Raw genomic sequence first — 23689 nt, 5'->3', positions numbered from 1 at the left:
TGAGTTCTGTAAATGGAATGTAGTCAAGATAAACAAACCAGACAGTGTCACGCCCTGCCTCCTCTGGCCCGGTCATCCCCGCCTCCTGCCTGTCCCCAGGGCCAGTGTAGGACCACCAGTCTCCTGGCAGCTGCTGTCACACTGGGGCCTGTCCAGCTCACTGTCAGCGTGCACTGCCCACCTCAGTGACCACACAGCAAATTAGCTTTTGGAAACTTTCTTCTGGAAAGGACAGGGCCTTTCAAATTCCTCTGTACTTTCTGTGAGAAGCCAACAAAGTGTCCTGATAAGGAAGAAAGACTAAAGAGCTAATGTTGCAATGATAGAAAGTCAAGGTTTGATCTTCAGAAGAGGAAATAGGAACATAGTTAAGTGATGTTTCATTTGTCACTCATCAAGGCCGTCTGTCCACTGGGAAGAAGTCAGACTGTGACAGTGAGCGGGCAGCGCCCTTGGGCCGGAGCCGGGGGACTTGTCACAGCTGGAAAAGGATGCCTCACCTGAACAGCACCCTGGCCTTGCAGGGAGGGTTGGGTCCAGAAGAATACCTTTGTGCTCACATTGGGGGCTTGATTCTATAGCCCCCAGGGGGTGCTATCTAGTGCTTTGGTCTTGCCTTGAATTTATTTTTGAGGACAAAATTGTATCTAATTTATCTTTGTTGGCCCTATAGCGACCAAACTACGGTGTGTCTTGAAACAGAGGAATGCAAGTAAATAGAGGCTTATAGTGGAAGGGGCTACTTCTCTTTTCAGCACCTGGGGCAACTGATGCTAGGAGCCCCTGGAAGTCTGCCGTGGGTTCCCTCAGATCCACAGTGTGGAATAAAATAGAGGTCTGACACTCAGGACTCATCACCCAGCGCTCAGGAGTCAGGTGAGACTCAGACTCGCTGCTGAATTGTTCTCCGGGAGCTCAGGCGAGGAAGTGTGGGGGGCCAGTGAGAAGGTGATGGTGAAAGTGAAGTGTGTTTTAGGGCTTTTTATTTTCCTAACAACATAACCCAGAGGATTTTTTCATGCAGTTTTCTCATGTAGAATGTCATGTTGAGATAAAGTCTTGTTCCTCTGCTTATTTATAAAACTGGACAAAACTGCCTCCAAGGAGCTCTTAAAAATGCCATTTGTAGGATTAATGAGCCCATTTTTCCAGAGTAAAAAAAAAAAAATCTAGGGCTTCCCTGGTGGCGCAGTGGTTGAGAGTCTGCCTGCCGATGCAGGGGACACGGGTTTGTGCCCCGGTCCAGGAGGATCCCACATGCTGCGGAGCGGCTAGGCCCGTGAGCCATGGCCGCTGAGCCTGCGCGTCCGGAGCCTGTGCTCCGCAACGGGAGAGGCCACAACAGTGAGAGGCCCATGTACCGCAAAAAAAAAAAAAAAAAATCTAAAGCAGAAATCTACCCGTGTTTTCATCCTACTACCTATTAATCAATAGTAACTATCAGGGGTTGAAAGCTGACTGTGGCAGGCACTGTTTTGAGTGATTATCTACTTCATCTTGAGCGTCGTGGAGAGGATACATCTGCTGTGATCTCCATCCTGCAGAAGGTACAGAGGTTCTGCTAGCTGTCTCTATGAATTTGTCTATTGTAGGGACCTCATAAGAGTGAAATCGTACAGTGTTTGTCCTGTTGTGACTGGCTTATTTCACTTAGCATAATGTCCTCTGAGTCCATGTTGTAACATGTGTCAGAATTTCCTTCCTTTTCATGGCTGAATCATATTCCACTGTATGAATATACGACACTTTGCTTATCCAACTATTGTTGGGCATTTGGGTTGTTTCCACTTTTGGGCTATTGGGAGTAATGCTGTTATGAACATGGGTAGGCAAATATACATTAGAGTCCCTGCTTTTAATTCTTTGGGGTATATACCTAGGAGTGGAAAGCATAGCCATTTTAAAGGGGACAATTCAGTGGCATTTAGTGTAACCATCACCACTACCTAGTTCCAGAACATTTTAATCACCCCAAATGGAAACCTGTGCCCAGGAAACAATTTCTCCCCATCCCATCTCCCCTCCCCTCAGGCTCTGGCAGCCACGAATTCACCTTCTATTGCCATGGATTTGCCTGTTCTAGATATTTCATATTACTGGAGTTTCACTATATGTGGCCTTTAGGAATCTTCTTTTAAATGCTTGTTATTATGGAAAATTTCAGCATACCAGAAAGTGGCATGATGTGTTCAATGAGCTGCATGTGCCCATCACCCAGATTTGGCCTCCATCGATCTCCTCCAGACTTGTTAATGGCTGTCTCTTTACCAGGGAAGAAAAGCAGTACGTGAACCGATTCTGGAAAGAAATCCGCGTGGGAGACTTTGTGCGTCTTCGCTGCAACGAGATCATCCCTGCAGACATCCTGCTGCTCTGTTCGAGTGACCCCGACGGGCTGTGCCACATCGAGACGGCCAACCTGGATGGAGAGACCAACCTGAAACGGCGCCAGGTGGTCCGAGGCTTCTCCGAGCTCGTAAGTGACCTGGTGTGTCCAGGGTTCCAGGTACCATGTCCTGTGGTGCTTCCCATGCCGGCCCTCCAGGCCTTCGAGCACCTGCATCCCCTCCATCAGGCCAGGCTGATGGATGGATGGGGGACTGAGGGTCTGAGAGGACCCCAGTCCCCCTGAGCACATAACCGGCCTGTGGCTATGGGAAACAGGACCCAGTTTTATGACTCTGATTTCCACGGCACAATTTGTAGATTTGGAGTCCCTTTAAAGTCACTAGGAACACTTGGGACTGGCTGACTGTCAGCATTTACCCAGCTGTTGCTCTCATTCTAACACAGCAGCAGTAATGACCTGACCCCAGCATGTGGCTCAGGAATTTCTCTCCTCAGGGGTGTTTCTGAGTTCAGTGTCAGGTCTTCTGTGACTGAATTCTGCCTTGGAGGAGCATCGACCACAGCTCAGAAATGCTGGCCCTGTGGGGAGCGAGAAGTAGGAAGGGGAGCAGGGTCCCACCACCTATACCCACCGATAGCCTTGTGGCCGGAAAGTTCAGACCCTGTCAGGGGTTTCCAACCTCTGTCCCCCTCCGGGTCTGTGCAGAGGATGCAGGGGTGCCAACGCCAGGGGACAGAAAGGAGCATGAGCCCTCGGGGATCAGGAGGTGTCTGGCAGGGCAGTGGGCTAGCCCACACCTTGTTCTCCTGACACTGAGCTGCCTGTCTCTGTCACTCAGGCGCCTTGCCATCAAGGAAGGAAGGTTTAAGAAGTGCCCGAGGCAGTGAGCTCCTGAGTTTCAGGAAGGCAGCCACTGGGGGGGGGGGGTCTCTTCCTCTGTCACATAATGGGTGTCAGTGTCACACACACTGGGGATTTTCTTCCTCTGTCGTTGGCGCCCTCTCAGTGAGCTCTTACAGGAGAACCAGGACTTAGAATCAGGACTGGGATGGGTCTGGAGCAGTTGGCTTGTTTTATAGCCTGGGGGTGTCCCTGGGGCACTGTCGGCATTTGACATAGGGCATTAGTTGTGCAGGATTGTCGGGGGAGGGGGGCATCCCCGCATCCCTCTATGAGTGTCCATGCCGTTTACCCTTGGTCACTGTGACAGCCGAAGGCACCTCCTACACGCTTGCAAAGGGCCAGATGGCATCCCACACCCTGGGGCTACTGCTGGCCTTGGTGGCAGGACTTTCTGAGCCTGACACTCACCCACCTCCTGCAGACGGCCCGGACTTCCTCAACAATGTCTGGATTGTTCTGCCCTCGCTTCTGTCCACCACCATGATTTCCTCATTTTCATCTCCTTTTGCGCCAAGAATGTTTTTGTGAGCTGCCTCAAATCTTTCTTGGAACGAGGCAAAGCATACATAAACATTAAAAATAGTATTTTTTTTAAATGGGATGCTCTTCTCCCGGATCAGGAGAGTTGGTGACAGTGCTTGTTGGGGACCCCTGAGGCCCAGCACTGGCACATTCAGTGAGTTCCAACTTCTGCACTGATTGTGCTCCAGGGTTTGGTAATAAATGTGGGCCAACATTCCCCTGCCGTTTCCCCCCCGGCCACATGTGCATGTGTCCTGAGGTCACCTCACCCCAAGGCTTCTCCCCCAGAACCCACTGTTCCCAAGCCCTCTCCAGGGCACAGGCGTGGGGACGAGCCCTGAGGTCAGCAGGGATGGGCTTGGATTGGAGGGAGGTGGTGACCGCACAGGCTCCAGCTCCATCCAGGTGGAGCAGCCAGTGTGCGCAGAGGGTGCCTGTAACATAAACGGATGCATCTGTGTATCTAATGGGCGAAACTTCAGACACTGTGGAAAACCTGGCGAAACTGCAGAACCTGCGAGCAGAGTGGATCTGTTTGTGTGGCGGGTGGGGCAAAGCCACGGGGGTGCATCTCCTTGGTCAGCTTTCGGGAAAAACTTCCTTGTTTCCTGTCTTCTAATTTGTTCAGCTGCTGAATCCAGTAATATCTAAAAGCCTCCTCCACCCACTTTTCTCACTGGTGCTTTGTATAAACGCACTGTTCGTAAGATGGATGTTGAAATTCCAGGATCGCTACAGACAGACACATCCTACATCCTGCTGCGTAGTGCCCGTGCATGCCTGAGGAGGTCAATGGAGCTGAGCCGTAACTTAGTCAAAATGGCCAAAATTAAGAACCAAAACCATTTTGATTAAAAAAAAGTTTCTTTATCAGCACCCGAATTCTTCAATATGTATGCACACTCTAGTCCCTATTATTGGTATATTTTTTCACTTTCTGTTTTTTTCTCCCTCTTTCCCTAACGTCCAAAGGCATTTTTCTGGTACCTGAATTCTTGTTCATACATTATTATTCTGAAATGTATGAACTGCCCCATGGAAAATAAAGATAGGAAGTCTCTGGCTTTTAAAAACCTGACAATTGGAAAACCAAGGTTTGGCTGTAACATTACAATGCCAGGAACATTTGAGTTCTATATATTGAAGTGGGGTTTTCACGGGTGGAGTCAGCTGGTGTCTCAGGCAGGTGAAGAGCGGATTCCTGTCCAATGCACATTAACAGTGCCACGTTGACGAGGGCTCAGTTGGAAGTGCAGGCCCCTAGGAAAACTTAAATTAGAGGTGATTTGCAAAACTAAGGTGAAGAATATGAGAGGACCTTGACATTCATGCAGGGGCTGGGTGTATCTGTCAGGGTCCAGTGAGGAGGCAGAAACCGCAGCTGATTTGGCCAGGGCAAGTTTGATGTAAAGAACTCCTCATGGGGGATTGCACAGTAAAAGTGAAGGGACTCCCCAGAATGTAGAAGAGCTGATAGAGGGAACAGCCAGTGGTCCTGGTGGTAAGATAGTGCCCAGGGAAGAGGCCCCCAAGCCTGAGTCTTGTTCTCATGGCCGAGGGCATGGCTGTCCTTCATGGGATGGCAGAAAAGTTACTGAGGGGCGGGCTGTACCAGTGGGTCAGCCCTCACAGGTGCAGGGGAGCCATACACTGGGAGGTGCTGGGCCTGGGAGCTTGCGAGATGCTGGGACAGGTGCTGCTGGAGCCGGGTGCTGGGGATGCCACCCTCTGTGTGGGGCTCCCACCGCTGCCGTGGACAAAGGCCAGGTGGCGGCTCTCTGGACAGCAGCCCCACGGATCCCAGGCCTGTATATGCGAGGTGTTCAGAGGGCATGCAGAGAGCAGCAGCCTGGGCTGGGTTCCGAGGCTGATCCTCAGGGATCTGGTTTCCCTGAGCTGAGAGCTGGGGAGAGCTTGTGCAGGCTGGGTCCTGGAGAACAAATCCACTGACCCTCCACCTGAAGGCCAGCTCCTCCCTCTAGCACCCTTGGCTGACAAGGCAAGAATGTGGCTCCTCTTCCCACCCTCTCCAGTTTCCAAAGTCATTTATGAAGTGCGTGTTGTTTGCTTGGGGAAGGACGCTAAGAAAGAGGGAAGTGGTCCACACGCTGTAGGGTCTGGTCATTTAAGGCAGTGGGACCAACACCTAGAGGACCCAGGCCTGCTCACCAGCAGACACTTGATACTGAGCAACAAGAAGAATCCCATTAGGGGATTGGGCTTGGAAAGTGGCCTTCCGAGAGGCCTAGGGAGGCTCCCAGAAAGAGGGCTTAAATCGTATTCTGAAGGCTAGGATGGGAGGGTTTGGGTGCCGGGTAGGTGTTTTAGGCAATGATACAGGTCAGATGATGTCTCAGAGGTGGAAACAGGATTGTATGTAAAGAAAAGAGTTAGACAAATTGTACAGAATTGAGGGGCTGGAAACACAGCGAGGTGGGGATGCATGGCTTGCCCAGACTCCTGAGTCCAAGGGGACAAGGCCCCCAGACACCTTCAGCCACCCAGCCATCTTGCCTCTGGAGAAGGAAACATAGATATTGGCACCTCAAAATAAACATTTGATTTAAAAGTTGGGGTCATGGGAGTTCCCTGGCGGTCCAGTGGTTAGGAGTCCGTGCTCTCACTGCCAGGAGACTGGGTCCAGTCCCTGGTTGGGGAACTGAGATCCCACAAGGCACACAGTGTGACCAAAAAAAAAAAAAAGTTGGGGTGAAATTGGCATTATCCAAGAAATAAGAGGGACGGCAAGGCTGAACACGAGCTGTCACAATAACAACTCACATTTGTTCCGGCGTCCTGGGGGCCAGGCGTTATTATGCCTCTCCCGTTCATAGTGGTTCAAACATTTTAAAATCATATTTTAAAATATAAATTGTGAGGTAATGATGATCATACCCTTTTATAGATGACAAACAGGGAAGTCAGGAGATTCTGCCATGGCCCCCCTCCCCCACCCGTCGAATCAGCGGAGAGCTCGAAGCTTCCAGGTCTGGCAGCTCCTGGGTTGGCAGGATGGGGGTTCTCCAGCTCCCTGTCTTTCCTGTTCATTGGGCATCTGTGTTGCTTCATCCCACGTGTTCATTCAGACCTGCAGCCCTACCCATGCAGCTGCATGTGTTCAGCCTCTATACAGGGAGAAGTTTCTAGCTCATCTGTAACATTCGCACAGTCATTTCTGCAGAATGAGGAGGTCCTTAGGCTGATAATTTTACATAAAGATCTTTAACAAATATTTATTGAGCACCTACTATGCTTTAAATGCCATTCTAGGCACCCATCAAAACAGGTAAACGTCTTTCCCCTCATGGTGTTGTGTGACGTGTGAATAGGTAAATCGGGCAGAGGTGGACTAGGGATACTGCTGAGGATAAAGCAGAAGCAGGGGCCCTAAGCCTCAGGTGGTGTTGGAGTTTCAGAGGGGGTGGGGCCGTCTAGGAGGGGACTTATGTGTGGGTTAATTTCCTGGGAAAAATGTTCCTCCAGTTTGTCTCTTGGATGGACTTGTGGGATTGTTGCCCACACCCCGGCTACACCCACAGGGCCATCTGCTTCCCACAGTTTGGAGCGGTGATTGTGGGAGCTGCAGGAAGAGCTGAACCCACAAGCCTGCCGAAGCTCGCTCTTCCCAGGCGTGTGTGGGTGTGTGCACACGTGTGTGCATGTGTGCCTGGCGCGTGCTCCCGATGACATTAGTGTGGAAATTTCCTAGGCTGGAAAAAGTCTGAGAAGCACTACTTTAAAAAGAGGTACTTAAGGGCTTCCCTGGTGGCACAGTGGTTGAGAGTCCGCCTGCCAACGCAGGGGACGCGGGTTCGTGCCCCGGTCCGGGAGTATCTCACATGCCGCAGAGCGGCTGGGCCCGTGAGCCATGGCCGCTGAGCCTGCGTGTCCGGAGCCTGTGCTCCACAATCGGAGAGGCCACAACAGTGAGAGGCCCGCGTACCGCAAAAACAAAAAAAAAGATGTACCTAATGTCTAGATTGGCACGGATCCTAAGAGAGTGACCTGGCTTTTCTTCCACTTTGCACGTAGATTTTACTAAATTACCACCAGCATTGGGTGCCAGACTCTCTCAGGCAGTGACAAAGCTCAGAGTTTCCTTTATGAGGGAGAGTCAGTCCTCCCCCAAGTTACTTGACAGAATTCAGGGAGTTTAGAAGAATGACTAAAATTCCAAATATGTAGGAGACACAATTAATATTTTTTTGTTTCTACCTACACATGCTCCCAAAATTATCTCTACCACAGGAAAACTAGGGGTGAAAAGTTGGTTTGTAAGATAGTTCTTACACCAAAGTTTCTTTTTCCTTAAGCTGTTGGAGTATTCAAATTAGCTATATTCTCTGCTGTGGGATTGAAGAAGGAAACCATCTGTCATCTAAGTGGAAAACAAAGACAGCTGGCTGGGTGTGTTAATTGGATTGGTCAATATCAAGCCTTGGCAAAAAGATTCATGGTTTTCTTTTACATAATGAAATATAGTCACTAAGCTCATAATTTATACTGTGAGACATTTTTATTCTCATATTTAACAATCATATACTTTTGTTGAAGGATATTAAATAGGTAACAGGAAAGAATATGAGAAAGAAAATTATTTTGAGAATACAATAACTATATTTGGACTAAAAATTTAATTCTAGCCAGTGTGGATATTCAAAGCAATTCAGTTAGGTAGGTAATATAATTATCTGAGACATACCATGTTTTATAATATCAACTGCATTTACTTCGTGGGGAATGTCAATTTGGTTGTATAATAAGATGTTTTGGTTTCCAATCCAGGTGACTTTGCCATGGATTCTTTGCCTTGAACCTGTGGTCTAGGAAAGCAGTGCTTGCAGAGAGTAAAGTACTGTAATCTTAATGAAAACAACTAAATGCCAGGAAGTTGATAATATTAGGCTCCCCTGAAGTATTAATCCTAAAAGATCTTATTACAATATATAGAAACTTCAACATTTTTTTGTGTGCATTTAACTTCGTGTTTTTTTGTTTGGTTGGAAGTGGTTATTTTCTATTCTAGGAAAAAGACAACTAAAGCAATAAGGTTTTTGTTCTATTCATGGTGGTATACAATGTGAAGTTTTATTTTTATTTTCTTTGGAAAAAAAGGAATTTAATCAAATTCCAACTTTTCTAAATGTAGTTAAATTGCATCAGCAACCGCAGAGTTTGAGGCTCTGTGTGTGTGTGTGTGTGTGTGTGTGTGTGTGTGTGTGTGTGTTTCTGGAGCAGGCATTTCTTACCAGTAGAAGGAGCTGGCAATGTGAGATCTGTCCAGTTGGCAGTAAGGTCCTCCTCACAAGTGGGTATGGGTGTGTATGTAGACGTGTGGTTGTGTGCATGTGTGTTTGCCCACGTGTGAGTGTATTTGTGTGTGGGTATGCGCATAGGTATGTGTATGTGTGTGAGAGTGTGTGTGTGCAAGTGTATGTCCCAAAGAATAAAGCAAAATGAGCTAAGCGTGCCCAAGTTACCACTTTTGACTATCTTTGAGGAGAGGATAAAGATTCTTTCCTGGGCTAAGACATACTGTTCTAGCAGTATATTGATGTGCAGGAGCTCATTCCTGGGGGACCTGGAATTTTCAGTCTGGTTGTTGAACATCTCCTGTTCACTGCTCACATTAGGCGATGGTGCCCAGGCAGTGCCGTCTCTGCGCAGTGGACTCTGGGGCAGATTGTTCCTTGATGGGGTGTCGTGCCTGGGGCTGTGTCCCTTCCCCTTGTTTTCTGAGCAGAGCCCCCGATGAGAGGAAGGTCCCTGTTCCCACAATATGAGACCAGTCGCCACAGCATTTGAATTTTTTGAGTTATCCTCCTTTTGTTTCTGAATGTTGAGTCTAGTTCCCCATTTTACCAAGAATTACTGGGGAAGTTATATAAAGCTTTCAGCCTGCATGTACTCCTCGAGTGGAAGCCAGTGCTAGGTTCTTGTACTGGTGCGAGTGCTTCTGAGAGTCTGGCCTCCCCACACAACAGAACAAAGCAGGGATCCTTATCCACATCTGCACAGTCATCATGATGTCCTGTGAACCAGTCCTTGTGTTACCTACCAGGGTTCTTGGCCTTCCCCAAGCAATAGAAATTGATCAGAGGCCAGACAAGAAATTCAGGCAAGGCTTTACTGGGGCTCCTGCTGCAGCAGGGAGGAGTGAGAACAAGTAACAGTTTCCCTTGCACACTCCCTGGCGGGAGTGGCGAGCTGGTTCCTTGTATGGGGTGAGGGTGAGGGTGCGTCCAGGGGTCGGACTGGAGGGGTGGCTTAGGAGGTTTGCCCACCCGTTAGGTGGTGCTCTATGCGGGGTGCATGCCCAGTACCCTGCTTTTGCTCCCGACCCCCTGCTTTTGCTCCCGGCTCTTCAACAGTGGCAGTTGGGTGTGTTTTTTGAATCTTGTCCATAATGTGCCCCAACTGTGCATGCACGCAGTTATTTTTAGTCCCTTATAGTTTCTTTGTATTTCGTAGCTCCAGGAGACATTTGTCTAGGTGCAGGCACTGCAGCAAAGTGTCGCAGGTCCCAGGTCCCAGTCTGTCTCACCTGTAAGGGGAAGGGAGCTGTGCTACAGAGCACACTGTTACCTGATGGGTGTGGATGAAACTGTGCTCCTGACATCTGAATTGCGTTTAAACCATATTGAGATACATTCGGGGCTTTTCCAGCAGTGCTGACGAATAATCCATACTGGGGAAGGCACCGGGATTCGACCTAGCAGCCCCGATTGGCATTGTCACCCAGCCGAGGTCAGGCAGAAGTTTGTTGGTTTCCAGTGGAGCCTCTTGCAGTAACAGATGTGTCAGGGCACCTTCCCCTCCAGTGACCAGAGCCAGTGTGTCATAGCCAGTGACCAGAAATCTTCCCCTCCGATCCAGAGAGCAGACACTGAGGTACATCTGCATGGGTTTTTGTAAGTTTAGAATTAGGCCAAAGCTTCAGAATTGTTCTTTGTTGCACACACACACACCTAACCCTAACCCTAACCCTAACAGAAATATCCATGTGTGAGTCTTGTGTCTTTGAGAAAAAAGGAAAAAAATATTCTCACATACTTGTGACGAGTGACTTTTCAGCACATCTTCCTGCTGTTGGTTAGAAGTGAGCCCTTTCGTTTGGGTGGTAAAGAAGGCTGGCTTCAAAGGACTGCAGATCTAGGTTTGTTTTGGAAGGAACATCAAATGGCTGGTTTGGTCATCCGGCCTTTATCAAGCATTTTAGAGCCTTGACCATCAGGCAGGAAATCTTGTGAGGACAGACTTTGTGAGGTTGACATGAGGACAGACTGAGAGGGGGCGTGTCTCTCTCAGCCCTGGAGACCCTCCTCCAGGGTCGTGAGTGTTGAAACCCTGCTTGGATATTCTGAGTGTTGGTGTGTCAAGGCTAAGGACGGGCAGGGAAGATGTGCCAGGAGGGTCGGGCTCTATAGCCCAGGTGGGACTGTTTGTCCCAAGCACCAGAGATCAGAGGCTCAAGAGCACTTGGATTCAACAAGGTGGGGCCATCTGCCTGTTCTAAGCCATCCTGCACCTCGTGCCCCTTGGGGAGACGGGCATCTTTGTGACAGCTGCCTGCCAACCCCCTGTTGACCCTGTTGACAGGAGACCCTAGGGCTGGCACTGTGCAGAACCCGGAACTGGGGGGGCTCTGTGTTAGTGTTCAGAGAGCTTGTGACCCTTCTGGTGAGAATGAGACTGTCTGCGCCAACCACTCCCCCCTCCGCCCCCGCCTTGGGTAGTGGAACCAGCTGACACTCACCCAGCACTCACTGTGTGCCAGGCCTCTCTGAGCCTCCCAGGTCACTGCTTCCTCTGATTCTCTTGAGGGAGGTGCTGGGACACCCATGTCATCCAGGTCCCGTGTGACAGATGAGCCCTGACACACAGAGGGACTCAGCCCCTTGGCCTATCATGGGGCAGAGGGACGGTTGGGACTCAGGGCCACCTCCAGAGATCCCTAGACCATTGCTGTTGAATATACAGGATGAGGAGGGCTGGGCCGGGCTCATCCACAGCCATGGGGGCGGGGGCAGAGCGTGGCCGTCCTTGGGGTGGACAGGGTGAGTCTGGGGTCCCGTGGTCACACTGCCACACCTGGTCTGGCTGGCTTCCTGCCCAGCTTGGAGTATGTGCTTCTGATTCCACCCCTGTGGCTTGAGAGGCATGGGAAATGTTTGCTTTATTCTAAGCAGAAGAAGCCATTTGTTCCACTGATTACACCTTTCACCAAAAATGTCCACAATTAAAGGCGTTGAGCAGGTGGCCAGGACACCCCTTCCTTCTACTACCCACCCCACAGCTCAGGAGACCCCTCTGACCCTCCCCTCCCCTTGGTCATGATCACTCCTCCCCAGTGGCTGTCACGGTTCAGTCATTTCCCAGCCACCCCAGCCCAGCACTTGGAGTTACCGCTCCCCCGACCCTCCCTGAGTGCAGAGAGCTGGTCCCAGTCCTGTAGCTTCTGCAGTGCCAGGCCTGGGACCCCGACTGGGAGGCAGCCCCTCATGAGGTGTCACCTCAGCTGGGGACACCCAAGGCCCTTGTCCCGAATACGTGACTCTGAAAGGTCCCTTCATGGAGAGCAATTCCCCTCCCCGCCACAGAGCTCTTCAGAACTGTGAAAGCTGCTGGCAACTAGCCTGGGGCAGTGGTCTCCACAGCTGACATTTGCTGGCACTTAACCACTTAACAGTGCTTTCTAGTATGGTTGACCTAAACCTGCCCTGGGGGGGTACATGGGACCCTCCGGGCTGGGCCCCCCAGCGCTCTGCCTACCTTGGTGTGGGGTGGGCAGGCACTGGGCTGTTCCGAGCTCCCCAGGGTTTCCCCAGGGCTGAGGACAACTGCCTTGAGATAAAAACCGTTGCCTTCCTGTTTTACAAGTAAGGTGGCCCAGGTCCAGAGAGATAAGCGGGCTCGCCCCAGTCCTGCAGCTACAAAGCAGGCATCCTGGCTGCACTGCCCGTACCTGCAGCGCCCCTCCAGCTCCTGCGCTCACCCTGCAGGGGTGCGTGAGTCCATCCTTCCTAGGACAGCACCTGACTTGGTTCCTCCTTGCACCTTCCCAGTGTGTCCACGCAGCGTCTTCCCCCCGCAGTTGGCCCTGAGCACTGCTGCAGTGGCTGCTAGAGTCATGTCCAAATGGCAGCTCTCACCTTGGCACTGTGGCTCAGAAGCCTGCCGTGGAGGCAGGCACTTTAAAGCATTGTGGTAAAGTTAAGGGACAAGTCCCTAGGCCAGAAAGGGCAGAAAAGAAATTGATGACTGTCCAAATATCTGACTACAGTGCACTGTGTAGCAGAACAGCCCAGTCTAAAGAAACTTCTGATGCCAAGAAGCCAGGGGCAGAATGCATGATACGTGTTTGTCTATATATGTCTCTCTCTATATATATACACACATAGATGTAGTCGATAGGGATGTACATGTACACATGTATCTGTGGGTTCCACTTAAGAGTTGATTAGTGGTTTGAAGTGTTGGCAAAACCCTGGCTAGGTTGTTTCTGGGGCCTTTGGGCTGTGCTTCTCACCGAGCTGTGGTCCTCGTCCCTGGCTTCACTCCAGGAGGCCTGGATGAGCACAGGGTTCTGGGGCTGGAGAGAAGGCTCTGTCTCTGATGGGGGTTGGGGTGCCCCAGCTGATTAGCTGGGGTGATGAGGGACCCTCGGACTGTGGGCAGACGAGATGACCACCTGGACCTCTGGCACGTCCCCGTGAAGGCTGCTGCTCTCAGACAGCAGGGACAGGAAGCAGTTGCCCATGGGCAGTGTGGCCCTGTGAGCACCTGGGTCACTTCTCACAGCAGTGCTGCACTTGGGCTTTTAAATGAGCATGACAGCTGTCACCATTAGGGGTCTGGCCAAGATGTGGAGGGAAAACTGAGCCCTTGCCGTCTTTGCTCTCTGCCCTCCTTGAGATGGGCAGCCCGGGGTGGGGGGTGGGGGGTACTGCCCCCTCCCCGCCTCACAGGGTGGTGGGATCCAGGTGCTGATGAGGAAACGGGAGGACAGGGAGGCTCGGAAAGGCTCCTTCATTGTTCACAAACTTAGCACTTTGTGTGCTGGGCACTGTGATTAAAACAGAAAACGTCCCTTCCTTTAAGGAACTGCAGGTTAAGTGATCTGAGCTGTTGACTGCAGCAGAGCCGGATGCAAACTGAAGCCTGCCTGAAGCAGCATGGGGGGCCTCGGCCAGCATCCTGGCTCCCCGGCCACCGCCCAACCCTGCCCTCACTCCCGAAGGGTGGGTGATGCCTGGGCGTGTGGTTGCTCTGTGTGTGTTAGCCCTGCCTGCCCCATTCCCTCCAAGACTTTCTAAGAAAAACCCAATTATAGTAGAGGCTGGCAGAGCTGGGGAGGCTGACTTGAGGCTGCAGCCCCTCAGTCCACACTGAGTAGAAATAAAGCTGACCTTCCATGGCCTGTGAAGTGGCATGTGGCTTCCTTCCTTCCCAGCTTCCCGACCCACCTCGGTGGTGGCTGGCTCTTCTCACCCCTTCTTCCTGACTCAGAGGAAACCCCTGTTTTAGGAGGGACCACAGTCCCTGACGGGCCTGGGAGGAAGTCGCTGGTAGACAGTTTGGGGTCTGAGAAAGAGACCCCGGGCAGGCTTGGTCACAGTGAACAAGATGGGGGCCACGGAGAGCACTGTGGAGAGCAGATTCTGGGTTCTGCACCTGCTGGCTTGCGACACGAGAGGGTCATATCACCTCTCAGCCTTCAGTTTCAACATCTGCAAGATGGGAGCATTGTCAGAGGTCCTCCTCTCCCGGCAGACCAGAGCTCAGCATGGGTGCCTCTGCCCCTGCCCCTGCCCCCATGACTGTCCTCAAAGGAAAGGTGGGAGCGGCCCCTGTGGGCCTCTCTGTGCAGAAGAGCCTGATAATAAACACAGGAGTGGGAGGCATTGCCCTGAGCTCAGTGAGTCCAGAGTGCCTGGAGAGAGCTGGAGAGTTGGGTGCTAGTGGGGAATTGTGCGGGGTTCTGGGGAGGAGGAGGCTGCAGCATGGAGTACTGGCCTGTGGGTGTGGGACTCTGGGTCTGCAGCTTTAACCTGCCTCCCTGGTGCAAGAACATGGGAGCAGGTAGGACACAACCAGCGCTCTGGGGAGCTGCTCCTTGACCCACTCGCAGGGCAGGGCTACATGCTTCTAAGGGAAAGTCCTGGTTTTTAGAGGGAATCCTTTTGTCACATATTGCAACTGTTGGCACGTATTCCACAGAGGAAGGGAGGATGCTGGCTTGATGTGCCGGGGACTGTTAGATCTCTACTCATAGCCCAGGAGCTCAGCAGACAGGAAGCCCCACCGTGCAGGGCCGACATCATTACCAGTGTCCATGGACCTGCCGGGGCTCTCTGGAGGTGCTTCACCTCAAACCGTAGGATGGTTGTAAAGGCCAGGCTTGCAAAGGGAAAATAATTGAGAAGGAAGCCTTCATTTATGTCCATAAGGCTCCTCACAAGCGTTCACCAGATACACTGCAGAGTTATCCTCTGCAGTTGGCAGGCTGGAGCCGGGAGCTCTTGGCACCCTTGAATTCAAGGGCAGGGTCCATATGATTTCTGGTATCACAGATGGGGCGTCCTTGGTGATGACCCTTGTGTCTCAGCTACCGGAAGTTAAGGATGGCTGAGATAACCAGTTGGGGCATCCTTGGTCCTGGAAGCCCACACTGAACCATGGGTCTTAGACTGAAAAACTATTTTCACGTAATTGCTTGTGTTCTTGTGTTCTTGTCCGGAGGTTGGTGGGTAGAGCAGCAGCATTGCCCTCACCTGGGGCTGGTGATAAATGCTGAGTCCCAGGCCTGCACAGCCCCACAGAGGCAGGATCTCATTTTGATAAGATTATTGTGGGATTCATGTCTGAGAAGTCAAGCAGTGCTGATTTATACCTGGACATACTTAGTTTTCTGTATTTCCTCTGTTTTCCAGACACAAGTAGGATAATAATCAGTTTCTATGTTCTTCTTCTTCTTCTTTTTTTTTTTTTTTTTTGGCCATACACGGGCCTCACGGGCCCAGCTGCTCCACGGCATGTGGGATCTTCCCGGACCGGGGCACGAACCCGTGTCCCCTGCATCAGCAGGCGGACTCTCAACCACTGCGCCACCAGGGAAGCCCTATGTTCTTCTTCTTGACGGAGGCAGATATTTCAGTAATTCACTAATTAAGACACTTCTTTTTTTTTTTTTTTAAAGTCACAAATATAGTTCACCTTCTACAAAAGATGTGCCTTTGAACACCTCTGGATAAAACAAAATTGAATGATATTCTCCCCTAGAAGTAATTTCAGGGATGCTTTGTTTGCACCACTAGGTTAGTCCGTGGGGCAGGAGCAGTGCTTCCTGGGGTGAGTACTGGTACAGCAGGTTCTGGGCCCTGGACTTCATGGACCTGGCAGCCTCTTCCTTCGGTGTTCCCAAGCTAGGGCCACTGTCACCTGGTGTCCTAGGGAAGCCGCTCTGCCCAGCTGAGTGCCACTGCGCGTTAGGGCTACTACGATTCCCACGCTGGCTCTCCTGTACGCCTGCCCTCCTCCCTTTCGCAGGACTCCTTCTGCCACCACTTCCGAGGGGACACTCTTTCTAACACACCAATGCTTTGGAATGCTGTCCCCAGTGTGCCCCAGGCCTCCTTGCTTGGTGTCCTGGGTCCTCCCCTAGGTGTGCCTACAGCCTCGGGGGCTTCCTCTGCTCCTGGAGTCTGGTTTACTTTGAGATTCTGCCCGTGGGTGAAGTTTCAAATATCACATCCGTCCTCTGAGGCCTCCAGAAGTATTGCAACACAAGACTAAGATATACAACAAGCATTCTTGGCTTTTAAAGTTTAAAATGTAAGGACAAACCACAGGCACATGGCACACCTCTGTGACCGACATGAGTGCACACGTGTCTGTGTATGTGCGTACGTGCACACAGATAGATACACAGAGACCTGCAGTCTTCCCATTATGGGGTGCCTGCCCTGAGAATCGGGATTTTTACCAGCTAGGTCAGCTGAATCTGAAAGGAGCAAACTTTGGCAGAGATCCCCAAGGGTGGAACTGCTTACAGAAACTGCGTTCTTCCCAGCCCCTGCCTGTTTCATACTTACTGCTCTCAGGGCCATGAGACTGGGGAAAATGCCTTACTTAGGTCTCTGGGAGTCCTCAGAAAGGGTAACAGACCCTAAAATGTTGTGGTGCATTGTATTGGGGTTCTCCAGAGAAACAGAACCAATGGGAGAGATGAAGATAGATAGATAGATAGATAGAAGGATATAGTCTCTCTGTATATCTCTTTATATGTCTGTGTATCTATGTCTGTATCTCTATATTTGAGTCAATAGCTATATAAGTCTCTCTATATATATGTACATATATATGTGTGTGTATATAATGTTTCTTTAGAGGAATATAGAGATATATAGATATTTCTATATATGGGAATCTATGTACATATAGAGAGATTTATTATGGAAACTGGCTTACAGGATTATAGAGACAGAAGTCCCATGATCTGCCATCTGCAAACTGACAGGAAGGACCAGGGAAGCTGATGTGTAGTTCAGTCTGAATCTGAAGGTTTGAGAACCCGGGGAACCTATGGTATGAATCCCAGTCCAAGGGCAGGAGAAAGTGAGGTGAGCTGTCCCAGCTCAACAGTGAGGCAGGAAAAAGGGCGAATTCCTCCTTCCTCTACCTGTTGTTCTGTTCAGGCCCTCAGTGGATTGGAGGATGCCTACCCACTTTGGGGAGGGCATCTGCTTTACCAGGTCCACTGATGCAAATGCTCATCTTGTCCAGAAACACACAGACACACCCAGAAACAATGTCTGATCTGGGCACCTCATGGTCAGTCAAATCGGCACATAAAATTAACCACCACCTGTGTTTACTTGGTATCTTGTGGGGTTTTCCTTGGAGAGAGGATGAACAGTAAAAAGGCAGAGGGAGGCAGTTCTGGAACTTCTGCTTTGGCCGTGACCACCCTTTGAGCGTGGACTCTTCTGCTTCTGACCTTGACTTATGGCTTGAGTGGGAGGACACCATCCCAGGGTCTCGCAAGAGAGCAGAAGTGGGAGGGGATAGAGTTGTGGTGAACAGGTTCAGGAGTCAGTGAGGCTGGGCAAGGGTTGGGGCGGGGAGGAGGCCGCCATAACATGGCCTCGGGACCTTGACCAAGTCACTTCTCTCCCAGACCATCTAGAAATGGGCAGCATTGGACCATGAGGTCTCTGAGGCCCCTCTTGTCCCTGCTCTGTGATTGCCTTTCATGAAAAAGGGCAAGGACACTGCAGTGGTGTGGATGGAGAGATGGCAGGGATTAGTAGGCAGCTATGCCCCGGTCGTGACACATCCAACTCCAGTGCCCGCCAGTGCATTTCCTGTGTGCCAGGCCCCCGAGGTGGCCTCTCAAGTGACCCTCAGTGACCCGAGGGGTTTGTGTATATCACTTCTCCCTTCTGCCCTTACAAAGGCAACAGCTGAGACAAGGAACATGAGGTCTGCTGCTCGGAATGAGATGCATGGTGTGACGTGCTGGACCCTGGCCTTTGGCCGAGGGAGGCTCTCATCTGCCTCAGAATGCTGCATTCAGAGGCCCAGTTTTGTCAAGAATAGAACAGAGGAAAGTAGACTTGGTCAGGGAAGATTTAAGTTAGACGTGGGGCTAGACTCTCCTGCATGAATAAGACAATAGTGTGTTCTACCCTAGTGTGGGGAGTTGGGGGCAGAAGTCCCTGCAGCAGGAGGTCCTGAGCTGCTCAGGAAGCTCTGGGCTCTGTTGCAGTGCTGTCAGCAGCAGCTGTGAGATGAGGGACATGCTCATTGCAGAGGAGGGACGTGGAAGACATTTAACGCAAGGGCCCTGTTGGCTCAGAAGGGTTTGTGCCCAGAGAATGACTGGACATCATGAACTTGGGTACCGTGGATGTGTCAGGAGCCTCCCTCAGGAAGGAGATCCTCTCTAGGGCTTCCTCTGGGTCCCCGCAGCTCCACTCACCATCTCCTGCTCTGTCTCCTCGGGGAGCTCTGCCTTGGCTGGACCCTCCCCAAGGGGCCTCTTCTTCATTGCCTTGCTTTACCAGTGTAACCATTCACATCTGCTGCCCTGTTAATTCTCACCCCATGAGACAGCATTGCCGTTGCCTCCACTTTACATGAAGGAATTGGAATCCTGGATAGATGCTGTGATTTGCTGGCAGGCACTCAGCTAGTGCAGGAGAGACCTGGGATTCCCATTTGGATTCGTAGACTCTGCCTACGCCTTTTGTCCTCCCAGTGAGATCACCGGTTCCCAAACTAGTTCACGCACCCTAACTGGTAACCAGTGCCTGAGCACTGCAATGTATGCTTGTCAGTTTCCTTCTCAGTTAGATTCTATGTATTGGGTTGAACCATTGCTGTTGTGTGGGTCAAATAATGACTATACTAATACTTTAGGGACCTCATAAAATATAGAGGACAAACATTTCAGGATGAGATTTAAAAGGAGTATCCAAAGCAGTCTGTTCCTCGCTTGCTGCTGTGTGGTGGATCTCATCTGAGGCCAGTGCTAGTGGAGAGCGTGTGCGGGCATTGGTGTCTTCGTCACGGGTGGATCACACACATCTGTGACAAGGGGAGTGATCAGAAGCCTGTGATCGTCTCCCTGGAAAAGAGGGACATGTGTCTGAGTGCCAGGCACCCCCCTCTGCTCCTTCTATTCTGTATTTCTTCTCTGCTTTGATCTAGGTGTACCAGGTTAGCTGCCTGAGACTGTATGTGAGTGAACCTGGCAGGGATTAAGTACACTGCACCACTGACTGACTGCCCAGCAGGAGCTGAGAGTTTCCCTCCCTATGCCCTGGAGGACAGACCCACAAGTGCCCCTGCTGCCCCCAGGGGCAGGTGTGCTGAGAGGTGGGGAGGGAGCGGGGAGGAGAATTGCTGTCTGACTTCAGATCGTTGGATAACAAAGGGGATTCTTTCATTTGCTCAGGATTTTCATCCTGACGACCATTAAGGTCAGGAGGAGAACGAGTGTTGCTAGCTAGTTAAGTGTGTAAATCAGTGTGTGTATTAAGTGTGTAAATCAGAGTAAGCAACAGAGGTCACTGCTGTTGACTTGCTTGGCAGAGCAAGTGGGCAGCTGCTGACACCTGCGTTGCCAGGGGCAGAGGAGCGAAGGAGGCGTGCGTGAGAGTAGCACACATGGCACAGCTGTTCTCCGTCACCTGGAGCCCCCTTTCTCCACCCCTTCAAGCTGGACACTGACCTTGGGGGCAAGAAGGAGTACATGGAAGGAGATTCTGCCAGGGCCAGCTACATGCCTTCTGGGTGTCCTAGTTTCTTTTTGTTTTGTTTTTGCGGTTCGCGGGCCTCTCACTGCTGTGGCCTCTCCGATTGTGGAGCACAGGCCCCGGACGCGCAGGCTCAGCGGCCATGGCTCATGGGCCCAGCCGCTCTGCGGCATGTGGGATCTTCCTGGACCAGGGCACGAACCCGTGTCCCCTGCATCGGCAGGCGGACTCTCAACCACTGCGCCACCAGGGAAGCCCTATTTTTCATCTCAAACACTGTCATTTTCATCTCTAGATGTTCAGTTTGGGTCTTTTTTTAAATGCCTTTCCTGTCTCTACTTAAATTTTTAATCATAGGAAATCCAGTCATAATTACTATTTCAATGCCCTTTCCTATTAATTCTAACAACTGTCTCTTTTCTGGATCAGTTTCAAAGGATTTATTTATTCTCCTCATTATGGATCTTATTTTCCTGCTGTGTATTTGGATTTTACATTATTGGGTGCTGCCTATTTTCATGTTCCTTTAAATATTCTCGAGCTTTGCTTTGGACTGCAGTTAAGTAACTGTTTGATTTGTTAAGAACAGTTAAGAACAGTTTGATTTGTTAGGTGTGTCCAAAGCAGTACTCATTTCAAGTTAATTATTCTCCATACCTGAATACCCTACCAGTGCCCATGGATTATGCATTTTCCCATTCTGGCTGATAGGAACAGTTACTGTTCCAGGACCTGTTTGAGCCCAGAGCCCCTCTAACCCTTTTTGAGTGTTTCTCTCCCTGCCACATACAATTCCCTCACAGGTATGCATCTGTCATCCTTGCTGGATACTCACGGGGGAACCTCTACAGATATCTGAGGTTCTCTGTGTACTTTTCTCCTCTCTGGTACTCTGTCCTGCAAACTAACTCCCCTAGTCTTCTTGGACTCCCAGGTCCAGCTTGTCAACTGAGGAAATCAGCCAGTTGGGTTCCCCTCCACAGTCATGGCCTGTAAACTCTTTCAGTCTGGGCAGTAATCTGGGGCATCTGTAGGACTCAGTTTCTTTGTTTTCCATCTTTCAGGTGTTGTTGTCCGAATGTTCCATGTCTTTGATTTATATATTTTGTATGTTGTTTTCGACTGTAGATTAAGTCCTGTGTCTGTTACTAAATCTTGACCAGTAGCAGAAGTCCTGAACTTTAAATTTAAAAATCTGCCTTTCTCATAGGTATTGTACCTGTCTTTCAGTTCACTCAATGACACATTCCCAGCCTCTTCTCCTGGGCACTTAGTTCTACAAGGGGATTGCCCCTGAGGAGGATGGCTCCGTTACCTGTCTTTTTGTAATTATTTTCGAAGAATTCTTTGTATATTCTTTTATAAAAGCCCTATGCAGATATTTTCTTCCATTTTGTGGCTTGCCTCTTTACCTTTTCTGTGATGTCTTTTGATGAAGGGAAGTTACTAATATTTCTAGAAGACAATGTATTCATCTTTTCCTTTGTGACTAATCTCTCTAGTTTGCTATTTAATAAATCTTTCTTTACCCTGGTATCATGAAGATATTTTCCTGTAACTTTATAAAAGCTTTATTGCTTTACCTTTCACATTTAGGGCCACAGTCCGACTGGAATTGATTTTTGTACATGACTCCCTTTTCCCATGTGGATGCCCAGTTATCCCAAAATCATTTATTGAAAAGACACCCTTTACCCAGAGCAGCACCACCGTATCGTAGATCAGATGACCATCATGCACAGTTCTGTTTGCAGGCCTCCATGCTCTTCTATCCATTTGTCTGTCCTTAGTTTGTCCTTATACCAGCGTGGTACTGTTTTAATTACGTTGCTTTCTGATAAGTCTTAGTACGTGTTAGAAGTCTTCCTCCCACTTTGCTCTGCTTTTCAAGAGTGTCATTACTATTCCTGGCTATTTGCATTTCCATTTCCATTCTTTTACAGTAAACTTGTTCCCGAACGAATTCCCAAAGAGGTTGGAATTTTGATTGTGATTACATTGAATATATAGATAAATTTGGGGAGATGAGAATCAATATTGTAACAATTTTGAATTCTCTAATTCATAAATACTATATATTTCTTCATTAATTGTGTCTTAATAACACTTTCTAGTTTTCAACATAGAGTCTTTGTACATTCTTGTTAGATTTAATCCTAGCAAAATGATTTGGTTAGCTTGTTATAATGTGTATATAAATGCGATGTGTGTGCATTTACAAAGTAGTAAATGCACTATACATGCATATGTATATATGTATATGTATACAGTCTGTAGAAATACAGTGGTGGATCTGCTATCCAGAAACCTTGCTAATTAATAAGTGGATTTACCTTATTAATTCTAACAAGTTTTCTGAAGATTATTTTAGATTTTTTACACATATAATCATTTCATTTGTTAATGATGATAGCATTTCTACCTTTCCAATTATCATAGTCTTAGTTCCTATTTTTGCCCATTTGCAAAGGCAAGGACCTCCAATACAGTCTTCAATAAAAGTGATGATATCAGACATTCTTTCTCTGATATGAACCTTAAAGGGAAAAATTAGAACATTTCACTATTATATATATTTCAGTATGATATTGCTGAATACCATTTACAGATTAAGGATATTCCCTCTTATTTTTATTCTGTTAAGAAACGTTATCATGAATGGATGTCGAATTGTATAAAATGCATTTTCTGCTTCAAGTGAGCTGATTGTATGATTTTTCTCCTTTTGTGCTAATGTGGCTAATTACACTGATTTTTTCTTCTTTTTGAATTTTATTTTATTTATTTTTTTATACAGCAGGTTCTTAGTTATCCATTTTATACATATTAGTGTATATATGTCAATCGCAATCTCCCAATTCATCACACACACAAAACCCCCTGCCACTTTCTCCCCTTGGTGTCTATACGTTTGTTCTCTGCATATGTCTCAATTTCTGCCCTGCAAACCGGTTCATCTGTACCATTTTTCTAGATTATACATATATGCGTTAATATACGATATTTGTTTTTCTCTTTCTGACTTACTTCACTCTGTATGACAGTCTCTAGATCCATCCACATCTCTACAAATGACCCTATTTCATTCCTTTTTATGGCTGAATAATATTCCATTGTATATATGTACCATATCTTCTCTATCCATTATCTGTTGATGGGCATTTAGGTTGCTTCCATGACCTGGATATTGTAAATAGTGCTGCAATGAACATTGGGGTCCATGTATCTTTTTGAATTATGTTTTTTTCTGGGTATATACCCAGTAGTGGATTTGCTGGGCATATGGTAATTCTATTTTTAGTATTTTAAGGAACCTCCATACTGTTCTCCATAGTGGGTGTATCAATTTACATTCCCACCAACAGTGCAAAAGGGTTCCCTTTTCTCCACACCCTCTCCAGCATTTCTTGTTTGTAGATTTTCTGAAGATGCCCATTCTGACTGGTGTGAGGTGATACCTCATTGTAGTTTTGATTTGCATTTCTCTAATAATTAGCGATGTTGAGCAGCTTTTCATGTGCTTCTTGGCCATCTGTATGTCTTCTTTGGAGAAATGTCTATTTAGGTCTTCTGCGCATTTTGGGATTGGGTTGTTTGTTTTTTTTAATATTGAGCTGCATGAGCTGTTTATATATTTTGGAGATTAATCCTT

The 23689-nt window shown here is 49.0% G+C and overlaps 1 protein-coding gene across 1 annotated transcript in view; it reads left to right on the top strand.

The window, feature by feature from the left end:
• The window catches only part of ATP10A (ATPase phospholipid transporting 10A (putative)), a 177729-nt gene that overhangs the window by 73781 nt on the left and 80259 nt on the right, over positions 1-23689 (top strand). Inside the window, 1 exon segment of the mRNA XM_019945970.3 lies at positions 2272-2476. Coding sequence (XP_019801529.2) covers positions 2272-2476 — 205 coding nt within the window.

The sequence above is a fragment of the Tursiops truncatus genome, chromosome 2, assembly GCF_011762595.2.
Source record: "Tursiops truncatus isolate mTurTru1 chromosome 2, mTurTru1.mat.Y, whole genome shotgun sequence".
NCBI lineage: Eukaryota > Metazoa > Chordata > Mammalia > Artiodactyla > Delphinidae > Tursiops > Tursiops truncatus.
Note: the sequence above shows the minus strand (reverse complement) of the source record. Positions and strands in the feature narration are given on the sequence as shown.